The sequence below is a fragment of the Coregonus clupeaformis genome, chromosome 16, assembly GCF_020615455.1.
Source record: "Coregonus clupeaformis isolate EN_2021a chromosome 16, ASM2061545v1, whole genome shotgun sequence".
In the NCBI taxonomy this organism is placed as follows: Eukaryota; Metazoa; Chordata; class Actinopteri; order Salmoniformes; family Salmonidae; genus Coregonus; species Coregonus clupeaformis.
The window spans coordinates 30,409,879-30,430,027 of record NC_059207.1 but is presented as its reverse complement, the minus strand read 5'-3'; the positions used below and the strand labels follow the sequence as shown (position 1 = coordinate 30,430,027).

Sequence of the window (20,149 nt, the reverse complement as noted above, 5' to 3'; positions counted from 1 at the left end):
TTTGGCCCATTCCTCCATGCAGATCTCCTCTAGAGCAGTGATGTTTTGGGGCTGTCGCTGGACAACACAGACTTTCAACTCCCTCCAAAGATTTTCTATGGGGTTGAGATCTGGAGACTGGCTAGGCCACTCCAGGACCTTGAAATGCTTCTTACGAAGCCACTCCTTCGTTGCCCGGGCGGTGTGTTTGGGATCATTGTCATGCTGAAAGACCCAGCCACGTTTCATCTTCAATGCCCTTGCTGATGGAAGGAGGTTTTCACTCAAAATCTCATGATACATGGCCCCATTCATTCTTTCCTTTACACGGATCAGTCGTCCCTGGTCTCTTTGCAGAAAAACAGCCCCAAAGCATGATGTTTCCACCCCCATGCTTCACAGTAGGTATGGTGTTCTTTGGATGCAACTCAGCATTCTTTGTCCTCCAAACACGACGAGTTGAGTTTTTACCAAAAAGTTCTATTTTGGTTTCATCTGACCATATGACATTCTCCCAATCCTCTTCTGGATCATCCAAATGCACTCTAGCAAACTTCAGACGGGCCTGGACATGTACTGGCTTAAGCAGGGGGACACGTCTGGCACTGCAGGATTTGAGTCCCTGGCGGCATAGTGTGTTACTGATGGTAGGCTTTGTTACTTTGGTCCCAGCTCTCTGCAGGTCATTCACTAGGTCCCCTAGTGTGGTTCTGGGATTTTTGCTCACCGTTCTTGTGATCATTTTGACCCCACGGGGTGAGATCTTGCGTGGAGCCCCAGATCGAGGGAGATTATCAGTGTTCTTGTATGTCTTCCATTTCCTAATAATTGCTCCCACAGTTGATTTCTTCAAACCAAGCTGCTTACCTATTGCAGATTCAGTCTTCCCAGCCTGGTGCAGGTCTACAATTTTGTTTCTGGTGTCCTTTGACAGCTCTTTGGTCTTGGCCATAGTGGAGTTTGGAGTGTGACTGTTTGAGGTTGTGGACAGGTGTCTTTTATACTGATAACAAGTTCAAACAGGTGCCATTAATACAGGTAACGAGTGGAGGACAGAGGAGCCTCTTAAAGAAGAAGTTACAGGTCTGTGAGAGCCAGAAATCTTGCTTGTTTGTAGGTGACCAAATACTTATTTTCCACCATAATTTGCAAATAAATTCATTAAAAATCCTACAATGTGATTTTCTGGAGAAAAAAATTCTCATTTTGTCTGTCATAGTTGACGTGTACCTATGATGAAAATTACAGGCCTCTCTCATCTTTTTAAGTGGGAGAACTTGCACAATTGGTGGCTGACTAAATACTTTTTCCCCCCACTGTATATGGAGATTGCATGGCTGTGTGCTCGATTTTATACCCCTGTCAGCAACAGGTAGGCCTATGGGTGAAATAGCCGAATCAACTAATTTGAATGGGTGTCCACATACCTTTGTGTATATATAGTGTAGTTAAATCTATCTATGATTATCAAGAAGCATAACTTGTGTGTTCCCAAACTTCATATTACTTTAGCTTTGGTCTTCCAACAACATGCTGAACGCTCAAAACAAAAGTGACATAATTAAGCACGTGGAGTAATGAGTAGGATTTGGTGTTTTCACATGCACAAGTGATTGCTTTGCTTTTGATAAAAACGCTTTATCTGCCTTCCCAATGAAAACTAGTTGGAAATATGTTATATAATTATATAGCAGACAGACAAAGTATTTATTTCATATGTACACACATATTTCACAGTCAGCTGTCTCAGCTGTGTCTTGAATTTGACAGCAGCTATAAAGTAAACAGTTCTCTGTTTGTGTAATGTTGATGGTAGCCTGGCAGTGTTTATGGTGACCTTTGACCTAATCACCTGCTCAGTCCCTCTTGATGAAGCGCCTCTTTTCTCTTGCCACTGTTCACATGCTAGTGGAAACTAGGAAACTCAGAAATGACCAACTTGCTGATTCGTTAAATGCAGTAAATGTATAAACAACTACAACCAGAGCAAGCCGGAAATTTCAGAGTTTTCTAGTTCCAACTAGTATGTGAACACGGCATCTGTTGTTCTCATCTGATTCCACCCGCAGGTTCTATGGTTGAGTTGATCTCTCTACCACCAGGGACAACATTCACTTTCTATGTAAAAAGGCTTAGCTGGGTGTATGTATGGTGGTTCAGGGTTTCATGTGTGGATCAGGGGCTTTGTCTGGATTGTTAATGGTTCGTAGTTTATGTGTGGTTCAGGTGGTTCATGTAGTTTGTGTGTGTATGTGCGACTCATTGGTGGTGTATGTGTGGTTCAGGTGATTCATGTGAATCTGTGTGTGGTTGGTGTGTGAATGCTTGACTCAGTGCCAGGCTAAGGATCTCTGTTTTCTCCTTGTAGAAGCGGAGTTCATTGCCATGACGCCTAGCCACGTCCAGTTCCCTCTGTGCTGCTCGTAGCTCCATCCTCAGCAGCCTTGGAGTCTGCCGCTCCCTGCCCAGCCAATCCAGAGCCATGCTGCTGCGCATGCTGGCATCCAGTTCCCGCTGCGAGTAATAACCAATCACACTCTGTGGGGGCAAAGAGTAATAACCAATCAGGCGGTGCGCTTGATGTAGCACCCTCTGATGTGAGAATAGCAGGGGTGTATCCATCTTGTCCGCAGAGGGCCAGTGTGGGTGCAGACTTTTGTTACAACCAAGCAGTAACACACCTGATTCAAACAAATCAAAGATTGGCCACCCATGGGGTAGAGGATTATAGGGTCAGTTATATAACTGAATATCCAGATGAGGGACTTGCCTGGCGGGAACACTGTCTCTCCCTTAGAACCTTCAACGTCCCGTTCCAGTGTAACAACTGAAACACTGTCATCCCCTCCTAGAGAGAGAGAGAGAAGAGAGAGAGAGAGAGAGAGAGAGAGAGAGAGAGAGAGAGAGAGAGAGAGAGAGAGAGAGAAAGAGAGAGAGAGAGAGAGAGAGAGAGAGAGAGAAGAGAGAGAGAGAGAGAAGAGAGAGAGAGAGAGAGAGAGAGAGAGAGAGAGAGAGAGAGAGAGAGAGAGAGAGAGAGAGTGAATAGACCTGAGCAATAAAAGAACGGCATACAAAATTATCAGTGAAACTTGACAAGTATGAATTGTGTAATTACGCAGGAAAGGGATGATAGATTATCAAAGTATGTTTCTAATCCCTAACCAAACTGTGTGTGATTAGTTTGAAAAGTTACGTGAAACATTTATGTTCCAAGCCTGTCTGCTGAAGCTGTGATTGAGAGCATACTGTCTGGCTGGATGGCTGCCATGTATCCATAGATGGTGTTATAAATGATAAGGGTAATGATCAGAAACAGATGGAACTAGTGCGATGAAACAAGTGCTAGTGCTTTGAACAGGTGGTGGAGGTCAAAGAATAGGTTCAGCAAAAAGTAAAAAAAGAGTCCGTATGAGATCATGTTTGTAGTGCAAGAGAAAATAATTATCAGACCAGCAAAGATATATTATAACATACAGTAATTAGCCTATAACAAATTCCTATGATAATCTTGTCCTTACCTGGAACTCCAACATGGTTCTGCCAGTGTATGACTGGAGCAGGAGACAATAGGTTCCTATACTGGTGCTAGGATCACAGGCATCCTCCACAGAGACCTGGATGCAACATACAGTAACACAACACTTAAACACTGACACATCTGATATCAGCCCATAGAAGAGAGCTTTTCATAATCAATAACTCAGGATATCCTATCCTATCCATGCTGCCATGCTGATGCTTAGTCGTTGTGAATTAGAGTTAGTCCTGTGTCAGAGTTAGTCCTGTGCTAGAGTCAGTCCTGTGCCAGAGTTAGTCCTGTGCCAGAGTTAGTCCTGTGCTAGTCAGTCCTGTGCCAGAATTAGTCCTGTTCTAGAGTCAGTCCTGTGCCAGAGTTAGTCCTGTGCTAGAGTCAGTCCTGTGCCAGAGTTAGTCCTGTGCTAGAGTTAGTCCTGTGCCAGAGTTAGTCCTGTGCTAGAGTCAGTCCTGTGCCAGAGTTAGTCCTGTGCCAGAGTTAGTCCTGTGCTAGAGTCAGTCCTGTGCCAGAGTTAGTCCTGTGCCAGAGTTAGTCCTGTGCTAGAGTTAGTCCTGTGCTAGACTCACGGTGCTGGCGGAGGCAGCCTCCTGCAGGCTGTGTGTGATGAAAAGAGGAGTGATTAGTCTAGACGGCAGCTCGTTCACTAGAGAGTTCATCAGAGCGACACGCGCCGCATCCCTACGAGCTTCCGCCTGGGTCTCACACTCCTACAGAGAAACAGAAATAGGTGGGAGGTTGGCAGAGAGAGGAAGTGGAGAGAAAAGAGGGAGACATAAGTCCCACTGTGTAAATTATATGTGCAGTGTTGTTGGTTTGAGATGATCACTGTTTGCATAATCTCGGTCAACCCAGAACCAAAGTCTCGCGTAATTGGTAAGATGCTCGATTTTGTTCTGGGTCCATACGTGTTAAGAGAAGAGATAGAACGAGGATCTGAACCAGAATGAAGAGCTCCACCTTCTCTCTTTCCAAGTTATGGGGCAGGTCTATGGGACAAATGTCCCCTCCCCTTCCGAAATTCAAAGGATGCTAACACCTGTTTAAAGTATCGCCTTTTCTAAAACAAGCCATACAAAGCTGGTTACAATTTCAGTTTTATCCTCCAGAAAAGATAGAACAAATATTACAACAAATGTTATGGTTAAACTCAAATATACTGATTAATAGAAAAACATTCTTAATAAAATGTTTAAAATTGGTAATATATTTATTAATGATATAATTAATATAAACGGTGGAGTTATGTCACATATGCAGCTATTGAAAATATATGGGAATGTCTTCTCAATCCAAATTTACAACCAACTGATTGCAGCATTACCACAAAAAATGGAGGAGGCTTGTGGAAAAGGGAGAAGGTAGGGAACTTGTTTACCTGCCTTATATTAAAGATACAAATTGGCTGAAAGGAATTGGCATAAATAGAAAAATATACCAGTTTCATTTGAGGACAAAAATGTTGACAGCTGCACCATACAGGTTGCAAAATAAATGGGAAGAGATTTTCGATGTACCGATTCAATGGCATATGGTTTATGAACTGGTACAAAAAACAACACTTGATTCAACACTTCCGAGTTTTTCAATTTAAATAATTATATAAAATTCTTGCCACCAACAGAATGCTAAATATATGGGGCATACAACAATCTCAGCTCTGTAGATTTTGCTGCGAAGAGACAGAATCACTAGATAATTTATTCTGGTATTGCCCCTATGTAGCTTGTTTCTCGTCACAGGTCCAGGAATGGTAAAAGAATCACAACATTCACTTAAAATTAACCTTACAAATAGCAGTGTTGGGCGATTTGGAAAGCCCTAGTCAGTCAATAAATAATATAATAATACTCGTAGGAAAGGTTTTCATCTTTAGCTCACAATCTGTGGATACTATATGATTAGAAAGGTTAAAAATGTATGTAAAACATCACAGCACAATTGAAAAATATATGGCACATGGAAACCAAACGAGGGTGTTCTATGGTGATAGGTGGAAAGGGCTGAGGGGTGGGATTAAAGAGTTTATGTTTGGTAATGTATTATTGTTATGTGACTGCTTTATATAAAAGTACCATGTATGTAAAATTTATATGTAAAATGTATGTATATGTAGCAGAAAAGCTGTAAAAAATATATAAATATATATATTTGTCCTCCGAAGGTGGATGGGTAAATAATACAACAAATAAATAAATAAGAAAACACCTGTGAAATCATGATTTGTCCAAAGCACCGTAACTTATGCTGCTCGTTACCTCACGCATCCCGTTGTATCATGACAGAGCTACGGTACCATTTATGTTTAAGTAGTCTGTTTATGAGGGATTACTGTTTGCATGAATATGATTGACTGGAACAGAAATAAAGGCCATCTAGAAAATGCCTCTGCTTGGGTTCGTTTCTCATTACTTTCTTCAACATGTGAGAGTTTATAAAAGCAAATCATGGGATTAGCAATCAAATGTGGAATCAGATTATGACATCACAGGCAGCTGAACCAATCAGAAGGCATTTGGGGCCTCACCATTTGGGAGGCTGTGTGAGCCACAATGAGCCCTTTGAAAAGCATCACGGGATTCCAGCTGAATAAAATCATCAAAGCAGGTTGAGAGGCTGTGTGTGTGTACTGCCCAGGGTCTGAGGGGTATAGATGAAGGACCTCTCTTTAGGGGCTGTGCAGTAATGAGACCCTCCACACACCATTCAGACCCACAGCAAGGCTGAGCAGCACTCCCTGTCCAGACAGGTGTTTTCTCACTCACACTAATGACAGAGCACCTTTTAAAGCTGCTCAGTGGTGGTCTTTGGCTGCACTATGGAAACACTGTCTCTACTCCATGGTGGGCTCCTGTCATTGAGATAATGAAAATAACCACCTGGCCCCCAACTCTTACCCCCCACCTCTCCCTCTACCCCCTACCCTTACCCTTACCCCCAACCCTAACCCCTACCACCAACCCCTAACCCCCCACCTCACCCCTACCCACCCCCCAACCCCTTTCCCCACCTCACCCATACCCCTGTCCACAACAACCCTAGCTTTCCACCACAGTGGAACTCGATAATGTTTTGTGAGTAGTGCTGGTTTAGGTGGCTTAGGTAGCTGTGGTTGTGATGGTTATAATGGCAGTCACCTTATAGTTTCCAAAGCAGCTTCCTCCAGGTAGAGTGACGTAGCAGATGTAAGGGGGTCCTGGGGAAGGGGCAGACTCATACAACAATAAGCCCTCTGATTGGCTGACAGAGCCCTTCACCGAGTCCTCTGATTGGCTGTCGGACCCCTTCACCTGTTTCTGCTCCCAAAAGTTACGCAACATGGCCACAATGTTCACTGAGGACACGCACACACGCACACCCACACGCATGCACTCCCACACACACACACACACACACACACACACACACAATAATGAAAGTCTGCAAATAGGCCTGATGATTGTCACATTAAAATACATCTAAAAGAGTCCTCAGGGCTTTACAACAAGCCACATGTCAGGATGACAGAGTTTCAGAGATGTCCTGTGCCTGTGGTAGAAACACAATGATGCATGAAGAGCTTGGGGGATAAGGAGTCATTCTGGGGTTCAGGGGGATAAGAGGTCAGGGTGATTTAGAGTTTCAATAACGACAGCAATTGAGGGCACAGAACTAGACACAGGAAGTCAGCTAGACTCAGCACCACAAAGCTACTCTACAGAACCTCTAGCTGACTTAATAAGGGTATGAAGCGGACACTGTTGGAATGGACTGTAGATATATTTCTCTTAATTAATGTAGAGACAGCCCATTAAAACCTTGTTTAACTTCTGATAACATCTACCGTCCGTCTATAGTCTTGGCCACAGTTATACATGTGAGTGTGTGCATGTTTGTGTGTATGTTTGTGGAAATAACCTGTTTCTGTAACTGAACATTCCCAGGCTGAGTTTGTTCGAACTGAATTAGGAAAAGGGGACACCACACAACCACTCAACTCTAACCCTACCTGCCAAGGCTGCAGAGATGGCTTCAGGTCATGGCAGGCTAGCCATGCATCCTGATGAACAAGAACAACAAACTTACCTTTGAGTGAAAAAGTTTCATTAAAATCAAATGCATTAAAGGTGATTATGCCTACTGTAGCTCAATACAGTGGAAAATCTCTACACGACACTGCTTGCATCAAATCAAATCAAACATAATGTTTTTTACTGTGTGCATGTATGGCTAATACAGTAAACAGAGGCACATGAATGTTCTATCTGGGTAAAAAGCATCTAATGAATCAGCCTTTCCAACTCTGCTTTCCCAGACCCAGATTATTCCTGTGATAAAAGCAATTCACTGAAGATTTCCCTGGCACTATGTCGGTGTGTTTTGAGTAACTAAATGCAATGCATGCCTATATAAAACAGCCATATGCATTACCAAAAGCATTGTCTGAGTATGGCCATCACACTGACTCAACTGCAGGTGACATCATCATAGTTACATGTATTTGTGTGTCTCCATGTGTGTGTCTGTGTATTGGTAGTTACTCACGGTCCTTGAGGCTGGTACCCGAAGTCACTTGGGGACAGAAGGTGTGACATCATGTTATCGTATGGAGAATCCCAAAATTGTCTCATCCTCTTCAATCTCAGTCTTCCTGCATACACTCAGTTTAGCTCACACACTGGCTTAATCCTGCTCATATGCACACACACACTCTGTCTAGTTCAAAACATGTTCCATGGTGAGCGAAGCAAGCAGTGGGAAACTACTCCAAACACAACCCCACTCAATCATTTTTAAATGAAAGAGGATAAAGACTGCACTTCCCCTTAACTCAACTCCCCCTTTCTCTCTCCTCCTCCCCTCTCCTCTCTCTTCCCCTCTCTCGTATGAAGGCCTCCCCAGGGGTTCTCCTCTGGAGCGCTCTACCTTTGTCACAATCTCTGCTAATTAGCTAGGGGGCCCCATCACACGCACAAACACTGAGGTCTGCTGTTGGTATGTGCCCCCCCCCCCCACCCCCCCCGCCCTCTCCCCACTCTATAGAGAGTCACTGTGGAGCCCCTCTCTCCTCTCTCACAGCCACAAAGGGTCTGGGTCACACCCTAAACATACCAGGGCCGTTGGCAGCAGGGATCCTAATGGACAGAACAGTCCCACCCCTGACTGGGTCCCTCTGTCCATGAAATGTGCTCGAGCTTCTCATAGTGAAATGTGCCATAAGACCAACCAACGTTAATAACCCCCATCCTAATCCCTAACCCCCCAGCCAAACACCAACTAACCCACATCCTCAGAGGAATGCTGTGTATGTGTGTGACAGTGTGAATGGGGGTGGGCAGGATGGAGCCATGCTGTTGACTTCAGACTCTTGTCGATCCAGGGCCTGAGCTCCTTTCTGGCTGCGTGTATGAATGGCCATTGTTCAGCTCTGCATTCACCCAGACACCCACTCCCTCCAAATATCTTACAGATTAATATACTCACTATCACAGAATGGAGGGGATTCTGTCCTCAAGACTTCCATTCCTCATTTTCAGGTTGTGTGTGCAAGTGTGAGTTTGTGTATTGTGTGAGTGTGTGTATTTGTCTTGCCTGGCCCTGTAGAGCTCATTGGATATTGAGAGGGTGGATGTATGTGTCTTCAAGTGTGTTCTGTTCACGAGTGTGTGTGTGTGTGTGTGTGTGTGTGTGTGTGTCTGGCCCTATGGTATACATGGGGTGAATGTCATCCATTGAGAAGCCTGTTTCATTGTCAGAGACCCTGGGACTAGAGGAGTTTAGCACAAGTAACCAGCCCCCCTAAGACACACAACACTGCATTCCACAGCCACTGAGAACCGTTAGAGGACAATCATTAACACACACACCATTCTGAAGACTTCTGCTAGTGAGTGACACAAGTACTCTCTTTACAAGGTAAAGCACCTTGAGCACTTGGAAAAGCACTATATCAATGCAATCCATTACTTTTACCAGCCCTTTGTCCGTCTGCAAATCACTATTTGTTTGGAAGATATAGGCAATATGTGCAACGATTCTAAACTCCCATTCAAATACCCTTGAGCAAGGCACTTAACCCTAATTGCTCCTGTAAGTCGCTCTGGATAAGAGCGTCTGCTAAATGACTAAAATGTAAATGTAAATGTGAATAAAAATGTTATTTAGAACTGTAGCTATATACTGTGAATACACACCTGGACTCATTGTCATCCATATTAAAGTGGTCTTTATTGAAAGTATTCACACTGCAGAAGATACAGAGCAGGAGAGTTCAACACTGGGGGATCATTGCTGTTGGCCTTCTTCCAATAGGTCCTTCTCCTCTCATCTCCAATGTGGTTCATGTTCTCCTCATCTTCTGCTGTCCTCGGAGACCAGGTTATCACTTACTCAACTAACTCACGCAGACGCTTGACTCACACACGCTTGACTTGCGCTCAATCACACACTCACGTCCCTCTCAGCCCCAGAAGCCATCAGTCTCCAGACTAGATTTGATCTCCGCGGTGACCAGGTTAGATTCTCCCTTCATCAGTCTTCTCCTCTGAGCTGCTTTCTGCTGCTTACTCAGCTGTCTCCTCACCTTCGCACGAACCACCTTCTACAACACAACAATACATATGTTAGTGTAGGGATTGCGTGCGACCATGTCAGTGTATACTGCTCTACTGACCGGTGGTATAGTAGAGCAGCTCCCTACGCTGCCGGCGGTAGCCTCACTGTCCGTCCTCCTCCCGCTGTGTTCAACCACATGGAGCAAGCTGTCTGAGTCTCTGTGGAGGAGGTGAGATCATTGGACTTCAACATGATAACCAATCAAAGAAAACAGATATGTCAGATAGAGATGTGGCTCTAGTGGTGGAAAATGAATGACACATTTGAATGACACATTAACCATGTTCCATCCACAGTTTTTATGCGAGCAAACTGTAACTCAGTAAAATCTTTGAAATTGTTGCATGTTTCGTTTATATTTTTGTTCAGTATAAAACGGGTTATATCCATGATGAGTCCTCTATTCATCTCTATCGGACCTACCTGAAATTGTCCACTAAAAACGTTCGTTTTCATTGCAAAACGTTTTCCGTTTGGAGTAAACGTTTTCTGTGGTTTCCACTAGTTACCACAGTCACAAAGTCAAACTTGGCTATATCGTAAGAATTCATGATAACAAAATTGTGCTTTTGGTCTTAATTTAAGGTTGGGCATAAGATTAGCAGTGTGGTTAAGGTAAAGGTTTAAAATCAAATTTTAGGAAGAGAAATTGTAGAAATAGGCGGGGTTTATGACTTTGTTGCTGTGGTAACTAGTGACGTACAGTTTCTGTTGCAAAACGTTTTGCAACAGACAAAACGTTTTGCAACAGAATCGGCATAATGAATATACCCCAGTTACACACTTTTGCAACACAGTTGTTGGTTGTTGCGAGACTGTCAAGAGAGAAAAGCTTGCTAACAGCCCAACAAGTAGTGCTGAGCGATTAGTGCTTTTTGAGGTCAGTTCATTTCGGTTCGATTATTAAATGCACTATGCATTATGTGGGTTAAATGCTGTAACAAAACAGAATAAAACGATTAATAAAAGTCCCATGATGGTAGTGACTGCCCATTACTGCTAATCACTTATTAACCATAATTTATTCACATGACTTTAATACAATATTTCAGTTGATGTGTGAATTACATTTATTTCATGAAATTATTTTGTTCCAAGTAATCATCTCATCTCTATTTTATAACTACATTTACATTTTAGTCATTTAGCAGACGCTCTTATCCAGAGCGACTTACAGTTAGTGAGTGCATACATTATATATATATTTTTTATTATTATTTAATTTTTTTCATACTGGCCCCTCATGGGAATCGAACCCACAACCCTGGCGTTGCAAACACCATGCTCTACCAACTGAGCTACATCCCTGCCGGCCATTCCCTACCCTACCCTGGACGACTTGTGCGCCACCCCATGGGTCTCCCGGTCGCGGCCGGCTACGACAGAGCCTGGATTCGAACCAGGATCTCTAGTGGCACAGCTAGCACTGCGATGCAGTGCCTTAGACCACTGCGCCACTCGAACTAGGGTTCTCAATCTCAGTAGGCTACTGTCAGTGTCACACAGTTAAACAGAGCTAATCTCTATAAGCACAGTTTTACATAGTAATAGATTTGCTATACAGGTAGCTAGTTAACCAGGCTTGTTGGCATTCGCAAAGTTTTTCTTGTTACAACCGAAGCTTCAGAGAAGTATGAACAGGTAAACTTCCATAGTCTTTTTGACACAACTTTGGTTGCTATCTACTGCCATCTAGTGCTTAAAGTTAGTAATTGTAGCTACTCATCATTGGGACAAACCAAGTCTGTGGCACAAACCACCAGTGTATTGGCTTCTTCAATCTCTGCATAAATATCAATATATGCTGGTCCTGGAGACCCATTCAGGGTCTGCACTGCAGGCTTTGACTCTATCACAATACGGATCACACGGTAGGCATATTAACATGCAATAATCTCACAGCAGTCTACATTTTTAGTCATTTTAACAGACGCTCTTATCCAGAGCGATCGACAGTTAGTGAGTGCATAAATTTTTTCATACTGGCCCCCCGTGGGAATTGAACCCACAACCCTGGCGTTGCAAGCACCATGCTCTACCAACTGAGCTACATGGGACCTAGCATATGGGTGAAGTTAGGGCAGTGGTGCTCATTAGGCTTTTTCTGCTTTTGATCGGCTCTAATAAATGGTGTTTATTATGATATCTCTCAATAGTGAATACGTACAGTGAAACACTGATGTTGAATTCAGAACATTGGGCTGTGAAAGAGTTTTCACTGGGCATTGACACACATTCCTTTCCAAAATCACTTACAGTGCCTTCAGTATTCACACCCCTTGACGTTTTCCAAATGTTCTTGTGTTATAGCCTGAATTTAAAATGGATTAAATTTAAATTTTGTGTCACTGATTTACACACAATACCCCATAATGTCAAAGTGGAATTATGTTTTTAGAAATGTTTACAAATTAATTAATAATGAAAATCTAAAATGTCTTGAGTCAATAAGTATTCAACCCCTTTGTTATGTAAAGCCTAAATAAGTACAGGAGTAAACATTTGCTTAACAAGTCACATAATAAGTTGCATGGACTCACTCTGTGTACCATCATAATGGTTAACATGATTTTTGAATGACCTTCTCATCTCTGTGCCACACACATGCAATTATCTGTAAGGTCCCTCAGTTGAGAAGTGCATTTCAAGCACAGATTAAACCACAAAGACCAGGAAGGTTTTCCAAAGCCTCGCAAATAACGGCACCTATTGATAGATGGGTAAGAATAACATAAAAAGCAGACATTGAATATCCCTTTGAGCATGGTGAAGTTATTAATTACACGTTGGATGGTGTATCAATACACCCAGTCACTACAAAGATACAGGCATCCTTCCTAACTCAGTTGCCGGAGAGGAAGGAAACAGCTCAGGGATTTCACCATGGTAATTTTAAAACAGTTACAGAGTTTAATGGCTGTGATAGGAGAAAACTGAGGATGGATCAACAACATTGTAGTTACTCCACAATACTAACCTAAATGACAGAGAGAAAAGAACGAAGCCTGTAAAGAATAAAAATATTCCAAAACATGCATCTTGTTGGCAATAAGGCACTAAAGTAATACTGCAAAAAATGTGGCAAAGAAATGAACTTTTTGTTCTGAATTCAAAGCGTTATATTTGGGGCAAATCCAACACAACACATCACTTAGTACCACTCTACATAATTTCAAGCATGGTGGTGGCTGCATCATGTTATGGGTATCCTTGTAATCGACAAGGACTATGGAGTTTTTTTGTATAAAAATGGAATAGAGCTAACCACAGGCAAAATCCTAAAGGAAAACCAGGTTCAGTCTGCATTCCAACAGACACAGGGAGACAAATTCACCTTTCAGCAGGACAATAACCTAAAGCACAAGGCCAAATATACACTGGAGTTGCTTACCAAGGTGACTTTGAATGTTTCTGAGTGGCCTAGTTACAGTTTTGACTTAAATCAGCTTGAAATCTTAGGCAAGACTTGAAAATGGCTGTCTAATGATCAACAACCAACTTGACAGAGCTTGAATAATTTTTTAAAGAATGATGGGCACATATTGTACAATCCAGGTGTGCAAAGTTCTTAGAGACTTATCCAAAAAGTATCACAGCTGAAATCGCTGCCAAAGGTGATTCTAACATGTATTGACTTAGGGGGTTGAATACTTAACTAATCAAGATACAGTATATTTGTGTTTTATTTTTCATTAACCAAAAAAAATCGAACTCACATTTCTGAAGGACGCATACTGGCCTTGGTTAAACAAAGAATGCTAACTAAAGGTAATCACAGGAGATGGCTGGAACTTATCACGGCTTGTGTACTTTCTCTAGTTTCTTCCTTCTCCTCAGTTAGAGATCGCCCAGCATGCTGTGCTCCACATCACCGGTGGGTGGAGCTACAGCTCTCCTATGATGAACTGATATTTACTCTCAATAGTCTTTCGAACAGCCACCCCCAAATTGCGACGTTAATTTGCTCCTGAGAAAGGCTAAGTGCTCTTGGAAGGGGTTACGGCAGGCGTACTGTCGTCGTCTTCTCTGTCTGGGAGAGCTGGGAGGACTACCAACTGGGAAACCGGACGGATGTATGTTCTGTCCTTGATCTTGACCTTGGCAGACCTCACATGACTATCTGTGCTTGGGTGAACTTTAATAACACGTCCGATGGGCCAGAGGGCTCTCTGAAGCTGGGGGTCCACCAACATAACCACCATATCCCTTTTGAGGTCGGCAGGGATGGAATTCCACTTCTGGCGGGCTTGCAGGCTGGGTAGGTAGTGCCTGATGTAGCTGGACCAGAAGTGATCCGTCAGGATCTGGCAGTGTCTCCATCGACGTCTGCTGAGGAGCTCAGTCTCCGGGTGCACCATTTGCGGCAGGGATCCGTCTGGCCGCCCCATCAACAGGAGGTTAGGGGTCCAGGTCTGCGATACTGGAGGACACGTAGCCCAAGGGCTTCGAATTCAGGATACCCTCCACTTTAATGAGGACAGTTCTGAGCACTTCTTCGGTCACTGTAGTGTAGAGGGCAGTCTTAACGGAGTTAATCTCTCTCTCCCAAACTCCTCTGAAGTGCGGTGCTGCAGAGGGGTTGAAGCGGAAGGCAATCTTCTGTTTTGCAAGCTGCTATTACAGGTTGGGAGACAAATCAGTGAAGGCCTCATGCAGCTCCTTCTCGCCTCCCAGGAAGTTTGTTCCCTGGTCAGAGAACAGCTCATCCGGTGTCCCTCGGCGGGCAATGAATCTTCTAAGGACCATCAGAAAGGAGTCGGCATCGATGTTGGTCAGGAGCTCCAAGCATAGACCCCTCGTGGTGAGACACTTGAAGATTATCCCCCATCTCTTCTCAACGCGCCGCCCCAGTTTGACCTGGAAGGGCCCGAAGCAGTCCATGCCCGTGGAGGGGAAGGCTGGCTTGAAGAGGCGCAGGCGGGCAGCTGGCAGGTCCGCCATCTTGGGGACAGCAGGTCTGGATTTCCATCTACGGCATTCTGTGCAGGTGTTCTGGAAGCGACGGATGGCTTCCTGCCCGCGGAGGATCCAAAGGGTGCCGCGGATCTCTGCAAACACCCTCTCAGGGCCGGGATGGCACAGACGGTTGTCGAAATCTTGGATCAGGAGTCTAGAGGTTGGATGACCAGGATCGAGGATGATGGGATGAACTGTAGCATGTTCTAAATCTTCGGCACGACGTAGTCTACCGCCAACCCGGATGAGCTCTCCGGACTCGTCAAGCTCAGGTGACAAAGTAAATAGGCGACTGCTGGACGGGACAGGCTTACCATCTTTCAGGAGACGGAGCTCATCTGGGAAACTCTCGCTGGGCTCTCTTGTAGGTGACGGTCTCCGCTTTCTGGTAGTCTTCGGCAGTAGGGTCACCACCCTGACCTGCCGCCCCGTGTTGCACTTGCGTAGTGACTTCTAGAAGCTCCTTCCATGTGGTACACTGTCTCACATCTGGGTCTTGGGTGGGCTTCCGGAGTTCAGACGTGTCCTCTTCAGGATAAGCGTTTGGCTTAGCTGGCCACTTGTCTGGACTTTGAAGGAGAAATGGTGGTCCTTGGCCCCATCTGTTGGGCCCCGCAAGGTCTTTCAGAGTCTTTGCTCTTGTGATGTAATTTGCGGGATTCCTCGCCGAATCCACATAGCGCCATTTACGGAGGTCTGTAAGTTCTTGAATCTCGGCCACCCGGGTGCCTGAAAAAACGTTGAAGCAGCAGGATTCCGACTGCAACCACATCAGCACGGTTGTGGAATCTGTCCACAGGGTGGTCTGGTCGATCTTCAAGTTAAGCTCTTTCTCTAGCAGCTTGGCAAGCTGGGCTCCAGTGATGGCTGCACAGAGCTCCAGTCTTGGCATGGAATGTAGTCGCTTAGGAGCAACGCTGGACCTGGCCATCAGGAATGACAGATAGTCACAACAAGACCTATCTTCTCTCCTCAGGTACGCGACTGACCCGTAGGCCTTCTCTGATGCACATGAACCTCTCTGGTGACACTCGACTGGTAGACATTTGCAGGTACTTAGCACCTAGGCAGGGTGATGCGTGGCAGGATCTGTAGCTCTCCTTCCCAATTGTTCCAAGCCTGGAGAAGATCTTGAGGGAGAAGAGGGTCATCCCAGTCCCAATGTTTATCCCAGAGGCGCTGGACCAACACTTTGGCTCGGGTGATGTACGGCAGAATGAACCCAAGGGGGTCGTAGTGGCTGGCGAGAACCTTGTACACATTCCGTATGGTCGGCACTCCGTAGTCCACGGCTCGATGCTTGTACCCCAAGGTGTCCGACTGGCAGTGCCAGCTGAGGCCTGGGGTAGACTCAGGTGAAACTTCTTTCTCTTGGGCAAACCAAAGCTCGAAGTTGTCTGATCTGGCCTCCTTTGGTAGGTGATTGATGATGCTTGGCATGTTGTTGGACCACTGGCATAGCTTGAACCCGCCAGATGCCAGGAGCTCTCGTAGCTTGTCCACTAGCTGTCTGGCTTCTGCTGGTGTTGGCATGCTCTGGAGGCAGTTGTCAACGTAGAAGCACCTCTCTGTGGAGAACTGAATATCTTAACCAGGCTCGCTGTTTTCTGTGACATGCCTCTAGAGGTCAAAGATTGCGCAGCATGGGCTGCATCTGGTGCCAAAGGGAAGCACCTGCCACTCAAAGACATCAGGGGGTTCTTCTATCTTCATGTCGCACCACGCAAACCGTAGTAGGGGCCTATCTTCAGGCAGGAGGCGGACCTGATGAAACATCCCCTTGATGTCGCCACTGATCCCAATGGCATGCTTGCGGAACCGCAACAGTACTCCCAGGAGTGACACACCCAAGGTAGGTCCTGGCAGCAGGGATTCATTCAGGTTGAGACCCTGGAACTGTTAGGAGCAGTTGAATACGATGCGATTCTTGCCGTTGTGACTCACCATGTGGTGGTGGATGTACCACGATTCGCCTTCTTGAGTGAGCATGTCGGAGCTTAACTTCTTAACTGAGCCTGCCTGCAACAGCTTCTGTATCTCAGCCCTGTAGGCTGCAGCTCTCTCTGGATCCTTAGCAAGCCGTCTCTCCGTGCTTCTAAGGATTTGCATCACTGCTTCCTTAGGGGCTTGGAAGCAGGGCGTGTCTCTCTTGCGTAGCGAAACACTCCGTCTACCTCTATGCGTGCGGTCTTGGTCTCGAGCAGGTCCACGGCTTCCTGGTCCTACCTCGACCGGGTCACCTATTTCTCATTATGGAACGATAAGGTGTCAACCTCCCAGAGCTTCTCAACGTTCCTGAACAACTCGGAAGCTGGGGGGATGATGGACATCACTAAACACCGCTGTGACTGGTGTTGCTCCACCAACCTTGCCGGACCCTGAAGCGTCCATCCAAGTCTGGCCTGGACAGCTGCTGGCCCGCCCGGAGGACCCAACCTCACTGGTTCGATGGGGGTGATCAAATGAGGATGATCTGCACCAATGAGGACTAGAGGCTTGGCGTTGATGAACGGCTGTAGAGGGAGACCAACCAAGTGCTTGTACCTCTTCTGAAGGCTGGTCACTGGATAGGAATGGTCTGCTAGTCCAAGGTGAATCGCGGTGAAGGCCCCAATGATCTGGAAACTGGTCTTGGGTTGCGAGGTAGGAGAGATGCGGAAGGTCACTGATGCACCACAGAGGGTCTGGATGTCCTGGCGAATGTTTCTGAGGGCTAGTTCTTCTGGGGTCCCCTGTAACCCAAGCTTCAGTGCAGCATCTGGAAGGAGGATGGTACGCTCGGACCCATCGTCCAGAATAGCGTAGGTGTCGAGGGTACGGTCTCCATGGTGTAGGAGCACCCTGATCACCTTCAGTAGGACGCGATTACAGTCAGCTGGTCTGTCTAGATAAAGCACTTCTGTGGCTGTGCTTACCAGGCAGCTCTCCTCTTTTGGTGCCTCTTTGGGGGTTCTGGCATTGACCTCGTGAAGGACTTATAGATGCGTTCCTTGCAGAGACCGCAGGGCTTCTTGAGGGTGCACTGGGACGCCTGATGGTCCCTTCCACAACGCCAGCACTTCTTGTTGGTCTTGATCCACTCTGTTACTTTCTTCCACTTTGACATTACAGAGTATTGTGTGTGGATCATTGACAAAAAAAAAGACAATTAAATCAATTTGAATCCCACTTTGTAACACAACAAAATGTGTAAAAAGTCAAGCGGTGTAAATACATTATGAAGGCACTGTATTTCTCCTGTGTGTGTGTGTGAGGGTTTAAACTGAGAGATTTACTGGCGGTGTTATGTTGCCATGGCCACGGGATTCTGAGCATTCCATGGGCAGGTAGGATCTAAACAGAGGCAGCCGTGTGTGTGTGTGTGTGTGTGTGTGTGTGAGAGGGAGAGAGAGTGTGTGAGTGAGGTAGAATCTAAACAGAGCTTGTGTGTGTGTGTGTGTGTTTACCTCACTGCCCTGCTACAGGCACAGCTCTGTTCTCAGTTCCACACACACACACACACACACACACACACACACACACACACACACACACACACACACACACACACACACACACACACACACACACACACAGCGCTCTCATCCCCAGCCTGTGTTGACTTAGTAGAATTCCTCCACTGGTTTATTTAACATTCTGTGGTTCAGCAAGTGGCTGTCCAAGAGGAGCCCGGTATGCACTGACCGTATGTGTCCTTCAGTGTGTGAGTGAGTGTGTGTTTGTCTATGTGTGTGTGTGTGTGTGTATCTTTGCTTGTCTCTCTCTCTCTGTGTGTGTGTGTTTTAATGTGTGTTAACATCCCAGTCAGGCCATTAGGTATTTAGTTTGCCTTCCTTTAGCTGTCGGCTGATGTGCTAAAGTCAGACCTATCTCTGGAGGGTTGTTTATTGTGTAACATCTATCATGTGTCGGTTGTCTATTTGTTGACTAGGTGTATGTGTCTGTGTGTCTGTGAGAGTGTACACTACTCTGCATCATACATGTTTGTCTGTGTTTGAGTGCTCAGCATGGGTCTCTTTAAAAAATGAATGCACTCACTAAAACTGTAAGACGCTCTGGATAAGAGCGTCTGCTAAAATTACTAAATTGTAAAAATGTAAATGTCTCTGCCTTAGCGTGTCGCTGACATGTGCTGGCTGTGTGATGTGTGTCATGGCACACATGTGAGTATTGGCATATGTGATGGTAGGCAGCTTGTTTGTGTACGTGTCCTTGTGCGCGTCATGAATAGCTTTTCACAGGTTGCCTATAGATAGAGCTTTAAAAAACGTAATGCTTAATGGACTCCGGCTGCAGTACCATATCTGTCTCCTAGATGGCGCTGTGACACACCGTACCACACACTGTACCAGGGGACTTAAGGCGTTGTTTTGGCCCATTGTCATTTCTGCGAATCTATGTAGACTATTTAGCATTTAGACAATGTGGGGTAGTTTTCATCACTCTGGTGTTCAATATAACATGGCATCATTAGCATTTGGTCACCATGATCAATGGAAGGAGGACCAAATAAATCCCCATAACAACGTAGTGTCAGGCCTGAATAGGACAAGAGCAGAAGGACAAGAGCAGAGAGAGTAGCCGTAGACATGAATGGCTGCGTGACATATTATATTAGCCAGCTCCTGTTATTATTTTGTATGTGTGTAACAATCCCTTCATGTAGACTATATTCCCATCATGGAACGAGAGATGATCCGGTGACACTGGTATTTAGAAATATTTAAGTTATTTTCCTGTAACAATTGCTTGTTTTCCGTTTCGTTTGATTAAAGAAAAAGCCCATATAGTCTACCCTTACCCTACTATAACCAAAGCTGGTTCAACAGCAATGTGTCTGGTGTCTTTCCTATCCTGGACTTAGCCAAGTAGCCTATCCATAAATGGTCTACTCATCAGCATGAGGCTTTTGCCATCATTGAATTATTCACAATTAATGTAGGCCTACCTGCAAATGCTACTCCATTGGGCTTGTATCCATTCCCATTTTTCAAAGAGTGCATTTTGTCTGGTTACCAAACACCTGCTCCTCCAAACATATTTAAATTATTCAGTCCTATAATGCCATATCAACGTTAGGCCTAGGCT

At 45.2% G+C, this 20,149-nt stretch overlaps 1 protein-coding gene across 2 annotated transcripts; it reads right to left on the bottom strand.

The window, feature by feature from the left end:
- Positions 1 to 1,303: 1,303 nt before the first annotated feature.
- LOC121584935 (protein limb expression 1 homolog) lies at positions 1,304 to 7,743 on the bottom strand. Of its 2 annotated transcripts, XM_041901200.2 has the most exons (6): positions 7,500 to 7,743; positions 6,649 to 6,845; positions 4,081 to 4,221; positions 3,498 to 3,593; positions 2,750 to 2,827; positions 1,304 to 2,517 (listed from the first exon to the last, which is right to left on the bottom strand). In XM_041901200.2, the coding sequence occupies exons 2-6, from the start codon at positions 6,829 to 6,831 to the stop codon at positions 2,239 to 2,241; spliced, it is 777 nt and encodes a 258-aa protein (XP_041757134.1). In that variant the 5' UTR covers positions 6,832 to 6,845; positions 7,500 to 7,743; the 3' UTR covers positions 1,304 to 2,238. The 2 variants fall into 2 exon arrangements, with proteins under 2 accessions (XP_041757134.1, XP_041757132.2); XM_041901198.2 differs by lacking the exon at positions 7,500 to 7,743 and having other exon boundaries at positions 6,649 to 7,488.
- Between the last annotated feature and the right edge of the window lie 12,406 nt (positions 7,744 to 20,149).

Excerpts from the sequence above, each read along its gene's own strand:
- LOC121584935 (XM_041901198.2), bottom strand. The coding sequence starts at position 6,969 with ATGTATTTTAATGTGACAATCATCAGGCCTATTTGCAGACTTTCATTA. Across the intron at positions 3,594-4,080 it reads AGGCTGCCTCCGCCAGCACC|GTCTCTGTGGAGGATGCCTG; the intron begins GTGAGTCTAGCA and ends TGTTGCATCCAG. Across the intron at positions 2,828-3,497 it reads GAACCATGTTGGAGTTCCAG|GAGGGGATGACAGTGTTTCA; the intron begins GTAAGGACAAGA and ends CTCTCTCTCTAG.